The sequence below is a fragment of the Notamacropus eugenii genome, chromosome 1 (genome assembly GCF_028372415.1).
Source record: "Notamacropus eugenii isolate mMacEug1 chromosome 1, mMacEug1.pri_v2, whole genome shotgun sequence".
Classification (NCBI taxonomy): Eukaryota; Metazoa; Chordata; class Mammalia; order Diprotodontia; family Macropodidae; genus Notamacropus; species Notamacropus eugenii.
This window is the reverse complement of record NC_092872.1, coordinates 596879423-596900282: the sequence shown is the minus strand read 5'-3', so window position 1 is coordinate 596900282 and position 20860 is coordinate 596879423. Positions and strand designations below refer to the sequence as shown.

Genomic DNA, 20860 nt, shown 5'->3' with positions numbered 1-20860 from the left:
TGCTGCCTCCTGAGGGGGCCTGAGTTATGAAGACACCCTGCTCCCCTCTCAGCAAGCCCAAAAGACCCTCTCACTGACCTTTAGCACCTGTGGGTGGAGGGACCTGTGCTGTGGCTGGAGATTCTGTCCCTGAAACCTGCTGGGATCTGCTCTCCTGGGTGCTGAGTGGCCAACCCAGGGCTCAGCTCTGCTCCGGGTCCAGTGCAAGACGGACCTTTGGTGTTGGTTTTTCAGGTCTCTCTGGAATAGAAATCTCCTCCACTCCGTTGTTCTGTGGCTTCTGCTGCTCCAGAATTTGTTGGGAGTTCTTCTTTACAGGTATTTGATGGGCTGTGGGTTAGGTGCTAGCATATGTGTGTCTTTCTACTCTGCCATCTTGGCTCCTCCGCCTCAGATTTGTTTTCAAAGAATTTCAACTTAATATCATTTTAGTCAGTTACTTTTTAAAGATGGGGGAAACTTTTCTGGATTTCTAGTAGTCCTGCATTGCTACTTCCCACTTTCTCAGACTATGGCAACATTTGTTGTGTTGTTTTTTTCAGCCTTTTCCAAATAAAATTCTGATTTTGTTTCAGTTGGGTTTAGAATTTGTACCTTGAAAAAATAATATGAAATCCTAATAGGTATTTCCCATACCTAAGTAAGATAATTAGAAAATCTTTTGTTCTATTTGCAAGGTTTTCAAAGCCAAAACACAAAGTATAGGTTTTTATCATCGCCCATCTATTTGTAAATTTTTGAGGTGAACTCATTTTTTACATAAGCTTTATTAGCATGGCATTAAAGCTGCAAATTAATTTTGGTGGTATTGTCATTATTATTATATTCGCATGAATTCAGACACAAGCACTGAATATTCCTCCAGCTATTTAATCTTTTTTTTTTTTTCTTCAGGAGCAACTGGTAGTTGAATGCAAGTATTCTGTGTGCTTTGGTAGACTAATCTCCAAATACTTTACGTATTTTCTAGTTATTTGTTATGAGATTTCTCTTTTATATTGCCTCCTGGGTTTCGTTATGATTATATAGAAATGCTGGTGGTTTCTTGTTAGCCTACAATTTTGTTGAAGCTACTGTCTTAAACATTGCAAATATTTATGATTTTTTAAATGAACCATCATGTGATTAGTTCTAGGTACAATTCTAGCTTTTCATCACCTATTTTCCCACTTTTATTTCATATATCATTATTGCTAGCATTTCTAGAACTACATCAAATAAGACAGAACGACAGTCCTTGCTTTACTTCTCTATTTTTGGGAAAAGTTTCCAGTGTATCTCCCTTGCATAAAATACTTGATTTAATTTTAGATTTTTGTTTTTTTTAAAAGATCCCTCAATGCTTGTGGTTTGGGATTTTTTTTTTGGTAGTATAAATACAAGTTGTACTTTGTCAAAGATGTTTTCTGCATTTACTGAAATAAAGGTGTGGTTTTGGATCTTTTTTTATGTAATTAAGTTTATTGCTCTCCTGATGCTGAATCATTCTTGAATCCATGGTGTAGGTCTAACTTGGCCAAAATAAATGATTTCTTGGAAGAAGGGTGAGAGTTTGCTTTACCAGGTTTTGTTGAAAATTTTGAGTTTATCTTCATTAATGATGTTGGGCCATTGATCTCCTTCTTTGCTTTATATCCTTCTATGGTTTAGGATTGAAGACTTTTGTTGTTTCATAAAATGAGTTTGATAGTGCACTTTCTTAGTTTGGGGGAATATTTTGTGTAGTACTATTACTACATATTTAAAAGGTTCATGTAATTCTTTTATGAATCCATTAGAAACATGAGGTTGTTCTTTGGTAGTACTTTTATAGCTAGTTCTATCTAATTTTTTGAAATTAGACTATTTAAGCTCTCCAACTGGTCATTTGTTAGTTTAGATATTTCATATTTTTTAAGATATTCCCCTATTTTTCTTGTATTCTGAGTTTTGTTGGCATATAATTTTGCAAAGGAAATTTTGATAATTTTAAAATCTGATTTTGTTGTGATTTCATCTTGTTTATTTGATTCTCCGTCAGGTTGTCTGAAGGTTTATCATTTTGTTAGTCTTTTCAAAGAATTAGCTTTAAATTTTGGTTATCATTGCTATATTCTGTTTGGTTTGCAATTTATTTTTTACCAATTTTTAGTGTCCCCTCTTTTGTACTTATTTTGAGTTTGTATATTTCTTCGCCTTCTAACTTTTAAATATATTCAGTTCATTAATTTTTTGTGTTTTTGATTTGTTCATGTATGTGTTTAGATATGTAGTATTTACTATGACAACTGCTTTGGGTACAACCTAGAAATTTTGGTATTTGGTTTTATCAGCATAATTTTCTTTCACATAATTATTCATTTTTCTATTTTTATCATTTGACCCAGTTATTATTTAGAATTTCATTACTTTCTCCATTTGGGTTGTATCTTTTGTTTCTGCTTCCACAACTGATTATTGTTTTTACTGTAGTATGGTCTATAAATAATGTGTTTAGTATTTCTGACTTTTTCACTTTAGCATTTCTAACTTAAAAAAAAAATTCAGATATCTCTATGCCCTAACGTGATCAATTTTTGTCAAAATTCCATGTGGGGCTGAGGAATATGTATATACTGTTGAAGTCCCATTTAGAAGATGCCATAAGTCTTTTAGACCTAATTTCTCCAGAAATGTGTTGAATTCTATTATTTTCCCTATTGAATTTTTAGTTTGTCAAAAAGTGAGACATTGAATTCTCTTATTATTACTTTATTAATGTCATATCTTCTTATAATTCAGTTAATTCTTTGTTTATGACTATCAATGTTAAGGCATTTGGAAAACATAAATTTAATATTGACCTTGGTTTGTTGTACGTAGCTTCTTTCAGCATAAATGTGTTTTTCTAATTTATGCTATGAATTTTGGTTTTTTGGCTGACAGCATGATTTCATTATATTTTAAAGGATGTACTTGATGCATGGAAAACTTTTTTCTAGCCTCTCATTTTTACCCAGCGAATAGTTTTTACTCTGTAGATGTATTTTCTGTAAGCAGTAGATTGTGGGATTTTGTTTTCTTATCCAATCTGTGGGTATTTTTCATTTGCTTGTACTATTTAATCCATTTACATTTAAAGTTGTAAGTTTCTATTTTCCTGCATTTGACTCTAATTATTTTTTTTGAGTTGGGGTTTTTCTTTGATTCTTCTTTAAAAACAGTATTTTTTCTCTCTAGCTACTTTTTGCTTAATCTACTTTAAGGAAACTACCTGGCACTCTCTTGTTCTCAACTTCAAGTCCCCCATACATTCTCCTGTTTTGATAGCCCTTTTTCTGAGTGAGGCTGATGACTGTATCCCTGATCATGAGCACTATTTTTATTCCCTGTCCTCCTCATGACTTTTTCTTTCCTATTTACATGAAATGTTCTCTTTGAGTCCATGCCCTCCTACTCTTCCTTGCTTCCAGGAATTCTGATTCCACTTTTCCTAAGGTGAGATGCTATCTACGAAGGTACAACACTCTCTCAGAGCTAGTAGTCTGTCTGAATATCGAATCCCTGCACATTTTACCCATTTTAGGGTACAAAATACTAGATATTAAGGTCCCCATTGTCATTGTAGAATGTCTTCCTCTTCCCCTTGGGAGTCTTCCTGAGTGGAACCTCCCCTCCATGCCATTACTGAATTGAGATTTCTCCCTTTTTTTCCTGTTTCAATATTTCCTTTGTTACCTCACCCATTTTCCCATAGCTTTTCTTCCCCAGAAATTCTTTCCCCTTTACTGTTTACCAATGACATGTTTTGAGTACATCACACATTCTCCTTTTATATTCTTTCTATCTTCCCCCCTTTTATCTACCCTCCCACCCTGCAAGTTAGTACCATACCAAAAATAAACAACAACAAGATCTAAACACATCGATTCACTAATAGGTGGTGCAGTGTGACGTTCAACGGGGTTTCAGACCTGTTCTGCTCCCTTTTCATGTGACTTTACTTTCCTCTTTTTCTCCTTGTGTATTTTTAGAGAGAAAGTGCTTAATGGTCTCTCTGTTGTTACTTTGTTGTTGCCGCTTTTATCCTCATAGGTCTCTTTCTAGGCTTTTTATTTTCTATGGATAATTTATTTCATTATTTATTCTTTCCTTAGCCATACTTTTTTTGTGTTTTGGTTGTCTGAGATACTTGGAGAGCAAATAATCTGCTTGTTTGTATTTTTCTAAAATAGAATGCTTCAAATGTATTTCTTTCATTGAAACTTCTTTTTATCATATTTATTATCCACTTTTATTAAAAATCCATCTTTTTTCACTGATGACTATGCTCAGGTTTGCAGTTTGTTTGTCATCTTGGGCTGTATCTTGAGCTTCTTTGCTCTTCAGAACACATTAATCCATCCCCTTCTCTGGTGTCTATGGGGTGCACAATAGTTTTATGTTATGTGAATTTCCCTTATATTTGAAAGTTTTTCTCCTGTTCACTTGCAGAATTTGTTCTTTCTCATTGCAAATGTTAAATTTAACCATTATGTGTTTTGGAATTTGCAACACAGCATTTGTTTTTGAGCTGTAGATTCTTTTGACTGGTTTTCTTTCTGTATTCAGAAGTTCTGGGTCATTTTCTTGAATTATTTCTTATATTAAGGTACTTAGATTTTTTTCACTTGTGTATTTCTGGGAGACCTATGACCCTTAAGGTTTCTCTATGCATTATGTCTTCAGAGTCAGATGTTTTGCTTGTATAGATATCATGTCCTTTTTTAGCAATCCATTTTAGTCTTTTTTGGATCCTGAATCTATCACCCAAAGCATTAGCTATCCCTCCCAGTTTTACGTCACTTGCAAACTTGGGAAACATGCCACTCATGCCTTCTCTAAGTCATTAATAAAAATATTAGATAGCAAAGGACCAAGCATAGATCTTTAGGGAACTGCATTAGAGATCACGTACCAAGTAGACTATGTGCTCAAACCTGAAACTGATCTCATTGATGCAGAAATTTCTTCCAATGATGCAGACAGCAACACATCTATTCTTTCCCATTCCATGAAGTTTTTGTCCATTTGTCCCACAAGAAGGTTAAAATATGCTTAGGGCCTTCCTTTATTTTTCTTGATATGGAAGAGAGTATCGGTGGAACCTATGAGGACATTTAGTGATTTGGCCTTGCTTTTCCTCATAACTAGTGCTCCTTTTCCTGATAATATATCTGCTGGATAACATTCTTTATTTTAGTGCTTATTCACAGTGTTGAATTTTTGTGGCTGTTCCTATTGTTACAATGATGATGATGATTTTGAGACAGGGTCTTGCCCAGGCTAGAACTGCAATATCCACTCAATTTGCTTCCACGACTGATCAGCACAGGAGCTTTAACCTGTTCTACTTTTGACCTGAGTCAGTTCCCCTCTCCTTAGGCAGCCTTGTGGCTCTGGCTCCCAGGGACTTTTCATCCTGTCACTGGACATAGTATGGTACACTGCAGCTCAGAACTGAGCTCAAATAATCCACCAATCTCAGCCTCCTTAGTATTAAGAATTATGGACATATGTCATCATGCCCAGTCAGTTTACTCACCTATACCATGTGCCCCTAAATGATATCTAAATTATATTCATCATTAATTCTTTGTATTTCTATGACTCATAACTACACAAAAACATTGTCAGGAGAAGTCTGGGGTCACTACAGTTTACAGACTCTACTCTCTCTTTTTTTCAAAAACCTTGAAATGCCTTTCTTCACATTTATATCATTTCTACATCTCACAGTCTTTTAGAGATTACTGACAATGGTTCAGCAATCATATTATCTCAATTCTTTCAGTTTCCTAGTAAGTCGTGACTAGAACTCATTAAGGGCTGCTAAATGCTTTCTTACTATTTTCCCTTCATGAGCTGGGGATCACCTTCCTATTAGCCATTATTGTTCCATGTTTTCCACTTCAAAGATTATTCTTCTTGGCAGGAAAATGAGAAGCAAAATAAAAGTTAAGGAGTTTTGTCTTCTCTCTGGCATCTGTTGACATAATCCTAACAATCCTAAACAACAGTCTTATCTTTTCCCTTTTTTTTCCATCCTCTTCCCCATCTTTAGCTACCTCTACTTTTATTGCTTTTCACTTTTTTCAGGTTTTTCACTCTTATGACATTTTCCCAGTTAGTAAAAACAAAGTATATACAAAGTAAATGTGTAGCACTGTCAAAGAAAATGTAGTCAATATTATCTTTATAGGAAGTATTTCTGGTTTGCTTTAAGGAAAATAAATATTAATTCTAAAGAATTTGAAAAATTCTTTTGTACTCCCAAGAATATTAGGAATATATAAAAATAGATGAAAACTTGTTCAATGTACTGAACCAAATAGTTTCAATTATGTGTTTAGTTTCCTTAATACTTAAATATGTGGTGATGGCGAGGTCCTGAGAAGGAATGTTATCTTGCTTTATGTACTTTTAAGTACAGCCCAAGTACAGCCTGATGCCTCTGATACTTCCTTGGAAATAAGGCATTACACATCAAAGAAATTTAATTTCAGGAATAAGCTAAAACAAAATCTCAATGAATAAGCAAAGATTATACCAAATGAAATGCAATGAGTGAATCTTTGTTTTCACTCACTTCATAAAATAAAAGCAAGTGTTCCTTTAGAATCCCCAAATCTGGATGGCCAAATGAGTTTTAATATCATGGCAAAATAGCTGTTAAATAAATTAAGTAAATAGGTTAAAATAAATGTTCACGTGAAGGATTAAAAAATTAAATTAGAATTTGTGTTGCTCACAAGAGAAATTCTCTGATTTATTATTCTAGTCAAATGAAACTTACAAAAAATTCCGAAAATCAAACTACTTACTGCTATTAGTTAATAGGTATTGAATTACTCTCTTTGTTAGATTAGAGTAAAAAACCTAAGCTATTGCTCTCTGATTATCTTGTATATATCTTGTCTGTACAGAGACATTTTCATGTTTTCTTAGATACTCATTAGATTGTGAGCTCTTTCAGAGCAGGGATTGTCTTCTAACTTCCTTATTATCTCCAGTACTTAATGTAGTGCCTGGAACATAGCAGGTATTTAGTAAAAGTTTAATGATTGACTGATTATTGACAATTTTTAAAAACATTGCTATTAAGAACTACCTAAATAATTACAAGTAAAGTTACTATCTTACCTTCTGGATGTTAAGGATTATAAATAAAGCAACCATCTTAAATAAAACCTTTTAATTTGCAGAAGTTTTAAATTTACTTTTTGGGATGTACAGAAACATAGAGCATACTACATAATATTTACACATTTTTACAAAATGATTAATTTTTCCACCTAATACACTAGAATACTGGTATATACCATGACATGCTATTAAGCAGCATATTTATTCACATGAGCCATGCTATGAGCCAATAATTCACAGGAAACAAAGAAATATATCCTGGATAAACATAATTATCTCTTTTTCTACCACAGTTTAAAGCAAATGTTAATGCTTAAAGGAAGAAAAACAGGCATGCTGCTATCATTTAGAAGTGACATCCTTTTAGGAAGTGAGCTACTTTATATGTAATAAACAAAAATTCAAAATACATAGACTGAACTTAAAAATTAAATTGTCATAAATTTGGTTTAGCAGGTATTACAATATTTTAAGGAAAAGATAAAATGATCACTTATGACAAGCTATTAATCTACAGGGAATAAGAGGCTACATTGAGCTTCAAAGAGATTCTGATAAATTTTTCCTTGTTTTGCTACTGAATATTAATACTATATGTATTAAGAAGAGTATAAAAGCAAATATATGACTGAAAATACTAAAAAAAACCTCTAAAATATATCTTCAGGGAACAAACACTTATTATTCCCTCAAATGTCTATAAAATGCAATCTGATATTTCAAAAATGTCCTTTTTAAATAAGAGGAAAACATACACCAACTTTAAATTTCATTTAATAATATATGAATGTGCTAGACTTAAAATTTAAAATATCACCTAGCAGACTGTCTTCAATTCAATAAGCATTCATTAAACACCTATTATGTACCAGGAATCACGTAAGGTGCTAGGAATACAAAGGAAAATTGAAATAGTTCTTGACATCAAGGTGCTTATGCTATACTAGAATGAAACAATATGTTCAGAGATAAGTAAATAACAAAATACAAGGTAATTACTAAGCAGGGAACAGGTGAGGTGGAGCAGTAAGAACTGAGAGAACCAAAAGACCTTGTTTGGAAAGTAACACTTGCTCTAAGCCTTAAAAGAACTAGGACTTCACAAGATAAGGATGAGGAAGAAAATTTCAAGCAAAGGATACAGTTCTTCTTGAAGAATGCAATGTTTAATGGGGGAGACAATATGAAAATACTTAAGTAAAACAAAATACATACAACATAAAATTGTAGCTAATTTTTTTATGTTGAATAAATACAGAAATGATATTTATCAGATCTTCCTAACAAATTGGATATTTTTAAAACTTATTTTGAAAAATATATGGAAAAGGATTTTTGAAGAATGTAAAAACAGTACCTATCATTTACAAAGTTGGTCACATAGTTAGTAAGTGCCTTATGTTGGATTTGAACTCACATCTTCCTGATTCCAGATGCAGCATTCTATTCACTATGCTACATCAGAGCCAAAAAGCTGTGATTTAGCAGATATCTGAAGGAAGCCAGGGAAAGCAGGTAGTGGAGATGAGGAGGAAGAGAATTCCAGACATGGAGGACTAGCAGCAAAAATACGTGCAGTCTGGAGATGGAGTGCTGAATGCTGGGAACAGTAAAGGGCCAGTGTCACTGCTTGATAGAGTATATAGTAGAGGGGAGGAAGGAAAGGTTAAATGGGAGGATTTTTTGAGTATGGGAGAGACATAGGCATGTTTGTAGGTAGTAGGGAAGCAGCCAGAAAAAATTCATCATTAGGTGGTCAATCCTCTGGTGACAAACCTTTTCAAGCTCACTGTTACTGGAGCCCTAGAATCTACCTGAAGCTAACAATTCAAGTGGCATACTTCAGTGAAAGTCACCTCCACATCATGATGAGGGGTTTAGTAGAGAACAAAATAATGATACTGTATTCTTAAAAGTAAAAACACTGAAATTTACAGTTAAATATGAGTTGCTATCCTTCACAATAGTCACTTTGGAAAACTATACTGTCATTCTAATGATACAATTATCATTCAAAATATTTGTGGAACTGTTTCCTTAGAACTGTATTAAAAAATCAGTTTATGATCTAGATAAGGTAATCAACTTTAGGTACTACTTTGTAGTCACATATAATTTTCAATGCAAAATGGCACTGCCCAATACTGTTTAGCAGACTTGGCTTAAGATGATTCTGGATTTTTCAACAATCAAATCTACCCCCAACAAAAAGTCCTTAATGAGAACAGTCAGAAATGGTCAGTCTCTGAAAGCTGATCCCAAAAGAGGTACATTCTGACCAATGGCTGCTTTGTTGAAAATGTGAATAACTTCCTAAAATGATGGGACTGAAGGAGATAATACTCATTTTCACGTTTAATTTCTGATTCATTAATACTAATGACTAGTTCTGGATATGAGTAAAATCATGTGCAAAAATAAGTTAGAAAATTATTTTGGAAATTTCAAAACAAATTAATTTTAAAATCAATCAATGCCAGAAGTCAAAATCTGTTAATAGGAGAAACATCCTAAAAATGTGGTCTACTTCTATGGATAGACTTTTCATTTTGTTGTTGCTACTGTTCAGTCATATCCAACTTTTTGTGACCCTGTAGACCTTACTGTCCATGGGGTTTTCTTGGCAAAATTCCTGGAGTGGTTTGCCATTTCCTTCTCCAGTGGACTAAGGCAAAAAAAAGTTAAATGACTTGCCCAGGGTCACATAGCTACTAAGTTTCTGAAGCTGGATTTGAACTCAGGTCTTCCTGACTCCAGACTCAGCACTCTATCCACTGAGCCACTTACCTGACTCCAATTTTTGGTAAGTGCTAAAGATAGAAAAATCCAAAACTTGGGTCTTATAAATCTTTAATATCTTTGGTAATCATCTTGAGTTTTGTTGTATTCTCTAAGCCAGTAACCAACAGCTACAGAGCACAAAGGGATATCTGTATTCTGTTGAGAAGTGCAGTTTTCAAATTGTGTTCTATACCATCCCCAGAGTTTCACAAGGACAATACCTACTGTCAGCTCCCCATAAAAAGGTGGATATAGCAGACAATCTATCTGTTCTACCACAAAGACTTGTGTTGATGCTATGTCAAGAGTTGGACTTCCAAGGTATAAAATATAATACAAAGGCTTCTATAACCTAAAAAGCTTTGAAAAACTTTGTTGCAGATTTCTGGTTTTTTCTTTTACCTTGTAGTTCTTAAGGATATTAGATACTACCCCCCCTGAATAATGGCATGGTATAAAATAATTACCATGGGGCTCTGGTTACTGTTTTCTGCTATCAAGTCTTCAAACATCTTGGCTACTTCTTCTTTGAGAGGAATATTGTGTTTTTTTAAGGCAAAAACATGTTTTGATAACTGCTTTCTTAATAGGTCAGAGTCAGATAGTTCTTCAGAGCTATAAAACAGAAATAGAGAAAAATTATCAATTTGTCACACTGATTAATGATCACTTATAGAATGAAATCTAAAATGTTTTAAAGAGCCCCATAACTAAGTGCAAGCTTCTAAAATAATAATAATCAAAATATAACCTTAATCTTGGGCTTACAAGGGGACATGTGCCTTACTAGATTACCTTGCTTGCAATTAGAATAGGCTGCTTTGGAAATGGTCTCATAGTCTTTATAGCTACTAACTCCATCACCATATAATCTGAAAGAGATTAGTTTATTTTCTTACCAAATTTCTTTTAATAAGAACATTATATTTATTTTAAGAGCATAAACACAAAAATTTTAACTAGTATTAATAACACTATATTTGAAAAGCTAAAAATTACAGCAAGATCAAAACTAATAGAAACACCAGAAGATAGTGATGTAACTTCTATTTAATTAGGTGCCACCTTTAGCTGTACATGTTGGTCATTATATACTCTGACTCTAGTATCCTCTCACATACTTGAGTAGATACTTTTAAAAATTCATTTTGACTTCTCAACTCAGTGTCAAAAACCATCCTGGAAAGGTGTTCATAGCTTTGATCCTTCTGACTGGTTTTCCATTGCAAATTCTTGCATACAGCATTTCACAACTGTAAGCATGTTCCCTTTGGAATAATGGTCTCCAAAGTGGAGGTTAAGGGATCCTTTTCCTCCATGGACTAATCCCTAGGGACATGTGATCAAACAATTGGAGGGTGGGAAAATGGGTAGCATCTCATCCTTACTCTAACAGTCAAACCTGAGCTTGTCTCAAATACAACCACACCCTTACATCTCCACATTCCCCTTTCTTCTGCTGTACAAGCTCCTGACCCCCTCCCTTCTGAAATGGAGCTTGCTCCTCAGGCCTACCAGGCACCCCAGCATTTATGTGTATAGGTAGCATTGGTAAAATTCAACTCCCTTCCTCCTTTATCCCATAACACTGGAGCTATGGTGGGTGCCCATGGAAGGAGGGGACCTGGAGTTGTTGTAGCTTGCAGGCCACATATTGTCCTCTCTCCCGCAACTTAGGCCCAGCTTCCCTCACCCTTAACAAGCTCCCCCTGATGCTTTATACACCTAGTTTTTTAACTACAAAAGGATAAACATGGGCTCAGGGAAGGGTGTCCAAATATCTTCTTGAGATCTAACAGCCTGTATGTCACTTCCTTTAGTTTTTGACTCAATGACTAAGGAAGAAGAATGTATTTTATATTGTTTTTATTTTTACCTTATGTTTTAACTAATTAGAATTCTAATTTGACATTATGGTTTATAAATGCTTGTTGTATTTTATAAAAAGGGAAGACAGCCTGAATCTGCTAGACTAAGACGACAACAGATGGATGATGTCTGTATCACAAGTATTAATACACTGAAATTCCTTTCAAAACCACTACTCCTTCAAATTTTTCAATTAATGTCCAAGGCCCCTCTACCCTTTTCGTTATCTAGATTCTCATTATCTTGGCATCACTCTTGACTTCTCACTTTCTCTCAACCCACATACAAAAATCAGTTGCCATGTCTTAGTTCTATCTCCATAACTTCCCTCCTATCACGTTGGCAGCTAGGTGGCCTGGAGTCAAGAAGATCTGAGTTCAAATCTGGCCTCAGACACTTACTATCAGTGTGACCTTGGGTAAATCACTTGACCTCTGTTAGTTTCAGTTGTCCCATCCACAAAATGGGGATAATAATAGCATCTACCTCCTAGGGTTGCTGTGCTGATTAAATGAGATAATAATTGTAAAGCACTTAGCATAGTGCTTCACACATTGTAAGCACTATCTAAATGTTAGCTATGATTATTAGCTTTTGTTATGATTTCTTTCTCCCTGTTTGCATAGTAACCACCCAAGTTCAGGTCCTCATCATTCTCAACTGGATTATTACAATAGCCTCTTACAAATATCTCTCTTCCTTGCATCATTCTGAGTCCCTAACTCAGGTCTCTCTTTCCCATCCTCTATAGCAAATCAATTCAGGAAGAGGAGAAGATTTGCCTTGTTAAAGAAAAGGGATAGTTGAAATTAGATAACATAAATTTGTGGTTGGCCTGGCCAATGACCTGAAAAGAAAAATGGAGGTGGATGGTGGGAGTATTCCAGGACAGAGGTTTGGCAAGATGTGATAGGCAACAGGAAAAAGGGGCAAGGGAATTGAGGGTAAAGGATGCTGTGCAATTGAGTGGATTCACCAAAGGACTGAGACAGATAGGGAAGAGAGTGTAGTCATTGCAGGGTTAATAGCCTACAAAGAGCTGAGGGATAGAAGGAATAGTAATTAGGATGAAGAACAGGATGAGGGGTGGTAAGTCATAGGAAAAGATGAAATAAAGTAATAAACAAAGATTAGATAAAGTAATTTAGGAGTTCACAAATTTGGAACTGGAAAACTACTGGATAAAGGCAAGATCAAAGATGTGTGTAGCTGAGGTCAAGTGGAAGAGAAAATGATTGAGGGGTTTTATAATATTTGAGGGAGTATCAAAATGTACAGACAAATCTCCTATTGTAATAGAGGAGATGGGGAGGAGAGAAAGATTGTGAGTCATGCATTGAACTCAATGAGAAAGGAAAATGTCCTGGGAGGTTATAGTTACAAGCTATCAAGATTTAGATAGGATGATAAATTTGAGTAGTGTGAACTTCAAAAGAGGTTACATAAGGTGGTTATGAGAGGGTATGAAAGTGGTACTAGGAAACAAGGAGTAATCCAACTCCTCAATCATGATAAATGAGTTGGACAGTATTAGAGAAAGAGATGCCAGTAATGGAAAAGGAGGCAGGGGAACACGTTGTCAAAAGGGTATTATTTCTCTTTGAAGAACACAAGATGGAAGGAATGAAAAAAAAAGGTTTAAGATGAAAGAAGTTTTGTTAACTGCTGAGCAAACATTGCCAGGGGTTTGGTATGATTAGGATAGGTTGAATATAAGGAGATGGGGGTAAGCTAATAATTTAAACCAAATTAAACAGAAATAATAAGTTATTTAACACAAATATATAAAATGGTAATTTTTAAAAAGTTCTAGGTATTCTATTTTGTGATGAGGAGGGCAGGTATTAGCAAAACATCTTATTTTTGAATGCTACAAAAAGAACTGAAATAGCTTTTCTCTTTTAAGATTGAGTATTTCAATTGTGTGAAGTACTGCAGATTATAAATTACCAATAGTTAACACTCAAAATGTACAATTCTGTAGTAATGTACCAAAATTAATGAGTATTTTAATTTCTAAATCACTTTTTCATGAGTTCAATTAAAGTAAAGCAATTGATTATGGCCATCTCTCTTGGTGAACTAATAAAAATTAATTTCTAGACCCACAAAAGTGAAGATCAGACCTCGGAGAATAGTGACAGCATTAAGGCACAGTTATTGTCATAAGGCCTGGCCTAAACAAGACTTCTTTACTTATAATTGCTCTGCTCACTCACCAAAGAAAAAACTAAGAAAAATGATGCTAAGTTACTTGTACAAGGTCATATACTAAATGAAAAATAACTGGAAACACAAAACTAGACTTTTATTTCTGATAGCCAGTCCTAATTCTTGGAGAAACCCATCAAACTTTCTTACCCAAGGTCATTAGGCAAAAACTAAATGAATTAGGAGCCAAGATGGTGGAGTAGAAAGATACACATATGCTAGCTCGGAACCCACAGCCCATCAAATACCTGTAAAGAAGAACTCCTAACAAATTCTGGAGCAGCAGAAGCCACAGAACAACGGAGTGGAGGAGATTTCTGTTCCAGAGAGATCTGAAAAACCAACACCAAAGGTCCTTCTTGCACCGGACCTGGAGCAGAGCCTAGCCCTGCTTTGGCCACTCGGCACCCAGGAGAGCAGATCCCAGCAGGCTTCAGGGACAGAATCTCCAGCCATAGCACAGGTCCCTCCACCCACAGGTGCTAAAGGTCAGTGAGAGAGTCTTTTTGGCTGGCCGAGACGGGAGTGGGGTGTCCCCATAACTCAGGCCCCCTCAGGAGGCAGCAGTGGAGGCAGCAGGGGACAAGGCCTCCCAAAGCAGGCAGGAGCTCAGATCCATTGCTGAAGGTCTCTGCATAAACCCCCTGAGGGAACTGAGCCCTGTGTGGTAGCCCTGTCCCGACCTGAGCACTTGAACTGTATCTCACACTGAATAGCAGCCCTGCCCCTGCTGAAAGCCCTGAGGCTAGGAAGCAGCATTTGAATCTCAGACCCCAAGTACTAGCTGGGAGGATCTGGAGGCATGGTGGGTGTGGAGAGGAAATTCAGAAGTCAAGTAACTGGCTGAGAAAATGCCCAGAAAAGGGAAAAAAAATAAGACCATAGAAGGTTACTTTCTTGGTGAACAGGTGTCTCCTCCCATCCTTTCAGAGGAGGAAGAACAATGCTTACCATCAGGGAAAGACATAGAATTCAAGGCTTCTGTATCCCAAACATCCAAAATAAATATTCCATGGGCTCAGGCCATGGAAGAGCTCAAAAAGGATTTTGAAAATCAAGTTAGAGAGGTGGAGGAAAAACTGGGAAGAGAAATGAGAGAGATGCAAGAAAAGCATGAAAAGCAGGTAAAGGAGACCTTGCTAAAGGAGACCCAAAAAAATGCTGAAGAAAATAACACCTTGAAAAATAGGCTAACTCCATTGGCAAAAGAGGTTCAAAAAGCCAATGAGGAGAAGAATGCTTTAAAAAGAAGAATTAGCCAAATGGAAAAGGAGGTTCAAAAGCTCACTGAAGGAAATAATACTTTAAAAATTAGAATGGAACAGATGGAGGCTAATGACTTTATGAGAAATCAAGAAATGACAAAACAAAACCAAAAGAATGAAAAAATGGAAGATAATATGAAATATCTTGTTGGAAAAACAACTGACCTGGAAAATAGATCCAGGAGAGACAATTTAAAAATTATGGGACTACCTGAAAGCCATGATCAAAAAAAGAGCCTAGACATCATCTTTCATGAAATTGTCAAGGAAGACTGCCCTGAGATTCTAGAACCAGAGGGCAAAATAAGTATTCAAGGAATCCACCGATCATCACCTGAAAGAGATCCAAAAAGAGAAACTCCTAGGAACATTGTGGCCAAATTCCAGAGCTCCCTGGTCAAGGAGATATTGCAAGCAGCTAGAAAGAAACAATTCAAGTATTGTGGAAATACAATCAGGATAACACAAGATTTAGCAGCTTCTACATTAAGGGATAGAAGGGTGTGGAATATGATATTCCAGAAGTCAAAGGAACTAGGACTAAAACCAAGAATCACCTACCCAGCAAAACTGAGTATAATACTTCAGGGGAAAAAAATAGGCTTTCAATGAAATTGAGGACTTTCAAGCATTCTTGATGGAAAGACCAGAGCTGAAAAAAAATTTGACTTTCAAACACAAGAATGAAGAGAAGCATGAAAAGGTAAACAGCAAAGAGAAGTCATAAGGGACTTTACTAAAGATGAACTGTTTACATTCCTACATGGAAAGACAATATTTGTAACTCTTGAAACTTTTCAGTATCTGGGTAGTTGGTGGGATTACACACATACACACACACACGAAGCACAGAGTGAATGGAATAGAATGGGATCATATCTTAAAAAAATGAAATTAAGGGGTGAGAGAAATATATTGGGAGGAGAAAGGGAAAAATGGAATGGGGCAAATTATCTCTCATAAAAGAGGCAGGTAAAAGACTTTTTAGTGGAGGGAAAAAGAGGGGAGGTGAGAGAAAAACATGAAATTTACTCTCATCACATTTGACTAAAGGAAGGAATAAAATGCACACTCATTTTGGTATGAAAACCTATCTTGCAATACAGGAAAGTGGGGGAGAAGGGGATAATCAGGGTGGGGGCAATGATGGAAGCCAGGGCAGTGGGAGGAGGGAGCAATTAGAAGTCAACACTCTTGGGGAGGGACAGGATCAAAAGAGAGAATAGAAGCAAGGGGGGGCAGGACAGGATGGAGGGAAATATAATTAGTCTTACACAACACAACTATTATGGAAGTCATTTGCAAAACTACACAGATATGGCCTATATTGAATTGCTTGCCTTCCCAAAGGGAATGGGTGGGGAGGGAGGGATGAAGAGGAGTTGGAACTCAAAGTTTTAGGAACAACTGTTGAGTACTGTTCTTGCTACTAGGAAATAAGAAATACAGGTAATGGGGTACAGAAAGTTATCTGGCCTACAGGACAAAAGAGAAGATGAGGACAAGGGAAGGGAGAGATGATAGAAGAAAGGGCAGATTGGTGATAGGGGCAACTAGAATGCTCGGTGTTTATGGGTGGGGGGAGGGGATAAATGGGGAGAAAATGTGGAACCCAAAATTTTGTGAAAATGAATGTTAAAAGTTAAATAAATTTAAAAAAAATAAATGAATTAAAGAAAAATAATTTTTAAAGTAATAATTTTAGTACTGATTTGGGATTGTAGTTGTCTATCTTTTACTTGATTGTACTTCTCTTGGCATCTGTGCTCTACAGCATTATAAAAAGAAACAAAAATTCTAAGTAAATAAAATGAGAATTTGGAGAATTTTGATGACTGATATTTCCTTTGTATTGGAAAATTATATAAAATAAATGAATGTCATAGAAAAGAAGCAAAGGCTACAATCAAGTAAGTTATATATCTCTTTGGTTTTGTCACATAACAGAAGGAAAACATGCTTGAAGTGGTCCACAATTAATTCTATATAAGTGAGTTTTTACCAAAGAGATTATAGTTATATAATTTCTTTCAATTTTTTGGCAATAGCCTGATATTCTGATCGAAGTTGTAAATGAAAATGAAATTTGCAATAGTGAGAATTTTATAAGAAAATAAAGTAAGAAAGTTGGCACAATTTTTTGACATGGGCTTTGAGAGCAAAACTGAATGATTGTGCTTAAAAGTAGCCATTTACAGGGACAATTAGTTGCACCTGCAAAAAATAAAATAAAAGGGAATCTTTTTAAGTTTTTTATCTCAGGGAAAACTGCTAATTGTGATTATACTTATTTAGGCTTTATCAAGACATATACTTAAAAAATTTTTAAACTAGGTACAGTAAGTTAATGAGCAAAATGCTTATTATATACTCAAGGCAACGTCCATTACATTTTAATGAATCGTATATACCTAAAAGTTAAGCAATAATACCTATCATTCAACATTATAGTTTTTGCCTAAAAATCTATGACTACTTCACACTTAATGGAAGAAATAAAGGGACGGTCCCTTTTATGAAGCATTATGTTGAAATGAGTTAAAAGAAGTGATACAAAAAAAATCAAAGAAGATTAAAAGTACATAGAGGAAAAAATAAATTCAGAAGGATGCACAATAAGCAGGGCAATTTGGTTTACTACCTTACTAAATTTAATTTTTGCTTTCTTAAAACAAACTACATTACAGAAGTTCACGCTTTCATATACAATGTTCTTTTTCATTATTCTTGTATGGTATCATTTGTGTTTGCTGGTGATTCAGTTCATACTAAAAACAACAGTAAAAAAGAAAATAATAATTCCAGTTATCTTAAAAGAAAATATGGCATAGTGTATGAGTGGTGACCCTAGAGTGGGAAGACCTTGTTCAAATCCTACTCCTTTCACTTATAAGTTGTGAGTGAGCCTGAATAAATCACTTAACTTTTATGTGCCCCGCTTTCCCAGTAATAGCACTTATCAATGATCATTAAGTAAATGATCTGTAGAGTTCCCACACTGGGAGTTCCCCACACTAAGAAATTACAGTTTCTTTTTACTACATAGAATCACAGAATGTTTATTTTCTAAGGATCTCAGTTCACTTAGAAATAATTCATTATTAAATGAGCCTTCTGGGAAGATAGTGGAGTAGGTCAGAAATTTCCAGGCTCTCCAGATTTCTGCCACACACAGAAAATCACCATGAAATGAACATAAGCAGCACTCAAGCCTTCTTTTGGGGAGGGGGAAGAGGATCAAGAGGGGAAAAAAGAACAAAGTAAAAAATGCACAGCAGAGAATAAAAGACAACTTACAAAGAAGCAAAGAAAAGATGGACAGCTCTGAACACAATGCATAGTATTTATTATATAGGCTTTTGGAAATGGAAATTTATTGTTGCATATTTTGAATCCTTTTTTATGCTCTGCTTTGCAAATAGCAACTTTTTTTCCTTTTCTTATTTGGTCTTTGTTTCAATATTTAAGTTTACAATGTGTTTCTTTTTCTTTTCTTATTGTGTATTTAAGTTTTTGTATTGAAGTTTAAAGTAAAGTATTTTTTTCTAAAAGAAACAAGTAACCCAGTTTATAGATGAGGTAACTAAAGTAGAGATGTTTTATGACGTTCAAAGTCCTTCACAACCTGACTCCTTTTTCTTTTCCAGTCCTCTCCTCCACTCGCTGGCCTAAGCTGGCCTAATTGCTGTTCCTCATTGCTGTTCCTCACACGACACTCTCTCTTAATGCTTCCTTTGCAATGGCCCCTTCCCATTTCTGTAATGCTCTACTTCCAATATGCCCTGTACAATCTTGAATGAATAGTTATTTTCATTTTCTCCATTACAATGCAAGCTACTTGAGGGCAAGTAATAAATGTTTATTTACTGACTCACTCTTGACCTCCACCTTTTAGCCTTCCTGGCTTCCTTCCAGATATAGCTCAAATACCATCTTCTCCAGGAAGCCTCTCCTTGTCGCTTTCTTATCTCCCCCCTAGAGCTTTCCTTCACTGATTACATCCCATTTTGAATGTATATATTTGTAATGAAGGTACTAGCATGTTGTCACCCCAACAGAATGTCAGTTCCTTGAGGGAAGGGACCATGCTTTTATCTTTCTTTGTATCTCTAGTGCTTAGCTAAATGCTGGAATTATAAAAGGCACTTAATAAATGCTTGATGATTGACTGACATGACTTATAAGGAGTTGGTAATAGAGCCAGAAAGTGTCAGCCCAACATGAAGATGCTATAGGTGATGATCTGCTTCATTTACTGATGGACAGAGAAAGGTCTACCTGTCTCAAATATCTCCCTCATCACAGTATTGACCTTCTATGTAGTTTAAAATGTCCACTGAATCATGTATAGATTAGACAACAAAGGCTGGGTTTTATTTCCAAATGAATGTCTCGTTGTTTAGGCATTTTAGTTGTGTCTGACTCTTTTGTGACAGCATTTGAGGTTTTCCTAGCAAAGATATTGTAGTAGTTTGCCATTCCTTCTCCAGCTCATTTTATAGATGAGGAAAGTGAGTGAACAGGGTCAAGTTACTTACCCTGGGTCATATAGAGAGTAAGCATCTGAGGCCAGATTTTAATTCATTCTGATTCCAGGCACAGCACTCAATCCACTGTGCCATCTAGCTGCCCCAAATTAGTGTCTCAGGATGAGTCTATCAGATTAGTTAATTAATTAACACACTGGGCCAGGAAGATGACACTAAAAGAAAAAAGTAAAAGATTACAGAAAAGATAAAACTGAATTGGGGTAGGGGTACCACTTCAGAGGCAATAGGAAGTTGTGGAAAGAAAAGATCTGGGGAAATAGTAACCCTGGGAACTTGTGGAGGAGATGTAGAAGGAAAATTATTTCACAAATTTGTTTTGGGCGGAAAGACTAAAATCCAATTAGAGTTCAATTATTTAAATACTAGAGCCTATTAAAACATACATAGCTAAGTGATTATTTAACAAATGGCCAAAATGTATTAACCTGTAGTAATTAAGTGTAAGTCAATAAAGTACTGTTATTAACAATCACCCTTGGTATTTCTAACTGGCTTTATAAAACTGTTTTGGAAGAGACAGCTACTGAAGGCTACAGATATTAATTTACAGATCTTTGCTAGTAATAAAGAAAGATCGTTTCTTATGAAAGGTTGAGCTGGATGCAGAACTGTAGATCAACAAGTCAGATGCTCTATTATGAATGTTATGAAACTATAACAAGTTTAAGTCCATTATACATAGATACATCATATTCTAGCACCCACAATCTCAATTTGGCAGAGAATAATGCAATGAATCATATTATATAACAAATCTGTTTGCAAACAGAATTATAAATGAATATGTGCTTTTTATGTCATACCAAAACTGTAGTTTATGACTAACAGTATATCAATTTTATAAAACAGCTTGGAGAAAGTAGCAAGCGGGTTGGTTAGACTTGAAACACATATAATTATCTCACAAAACACATACATGGATGAGAAAAATTTCCCTTGCCAGGTTCTTTCCATCACCTTATAAAACATTCTATATTTTAGGACTGTCATTTTTATTTTACATGATAAAAAAAGTGAAAGGGAGACCATTTTATCTCACTG

The 20860-nt window shown here is 35.2% G+C and overlaps 1 protein-coding gene across 12 annotated transcripts in view; it reads right to left on the bottom strand.

Annotated features, from left to right (window-relative positions):
- Nucleotides 1–20860, bottom strand: part of KIZ (kizuna centrosomal protein) — a 247314-nt gene that overhangs the window by 52742 nt on the left and 173712 nt on the right. For all 12 annotated transcript variants that reach the window (XM_072634586.1, XM_072634588.1, XM_072634594.1 and 9 more), the window contains one exon: nucleotides 10392–10539. In XM_072634586.1, coding sequence (XP_072490687.1) covers nucleotides 10392–10539 — 148 coding nt within the window. The remainder of the gene's footprint in view (nucleotides 1–10391; nucleotides 10540–20860) is intronic.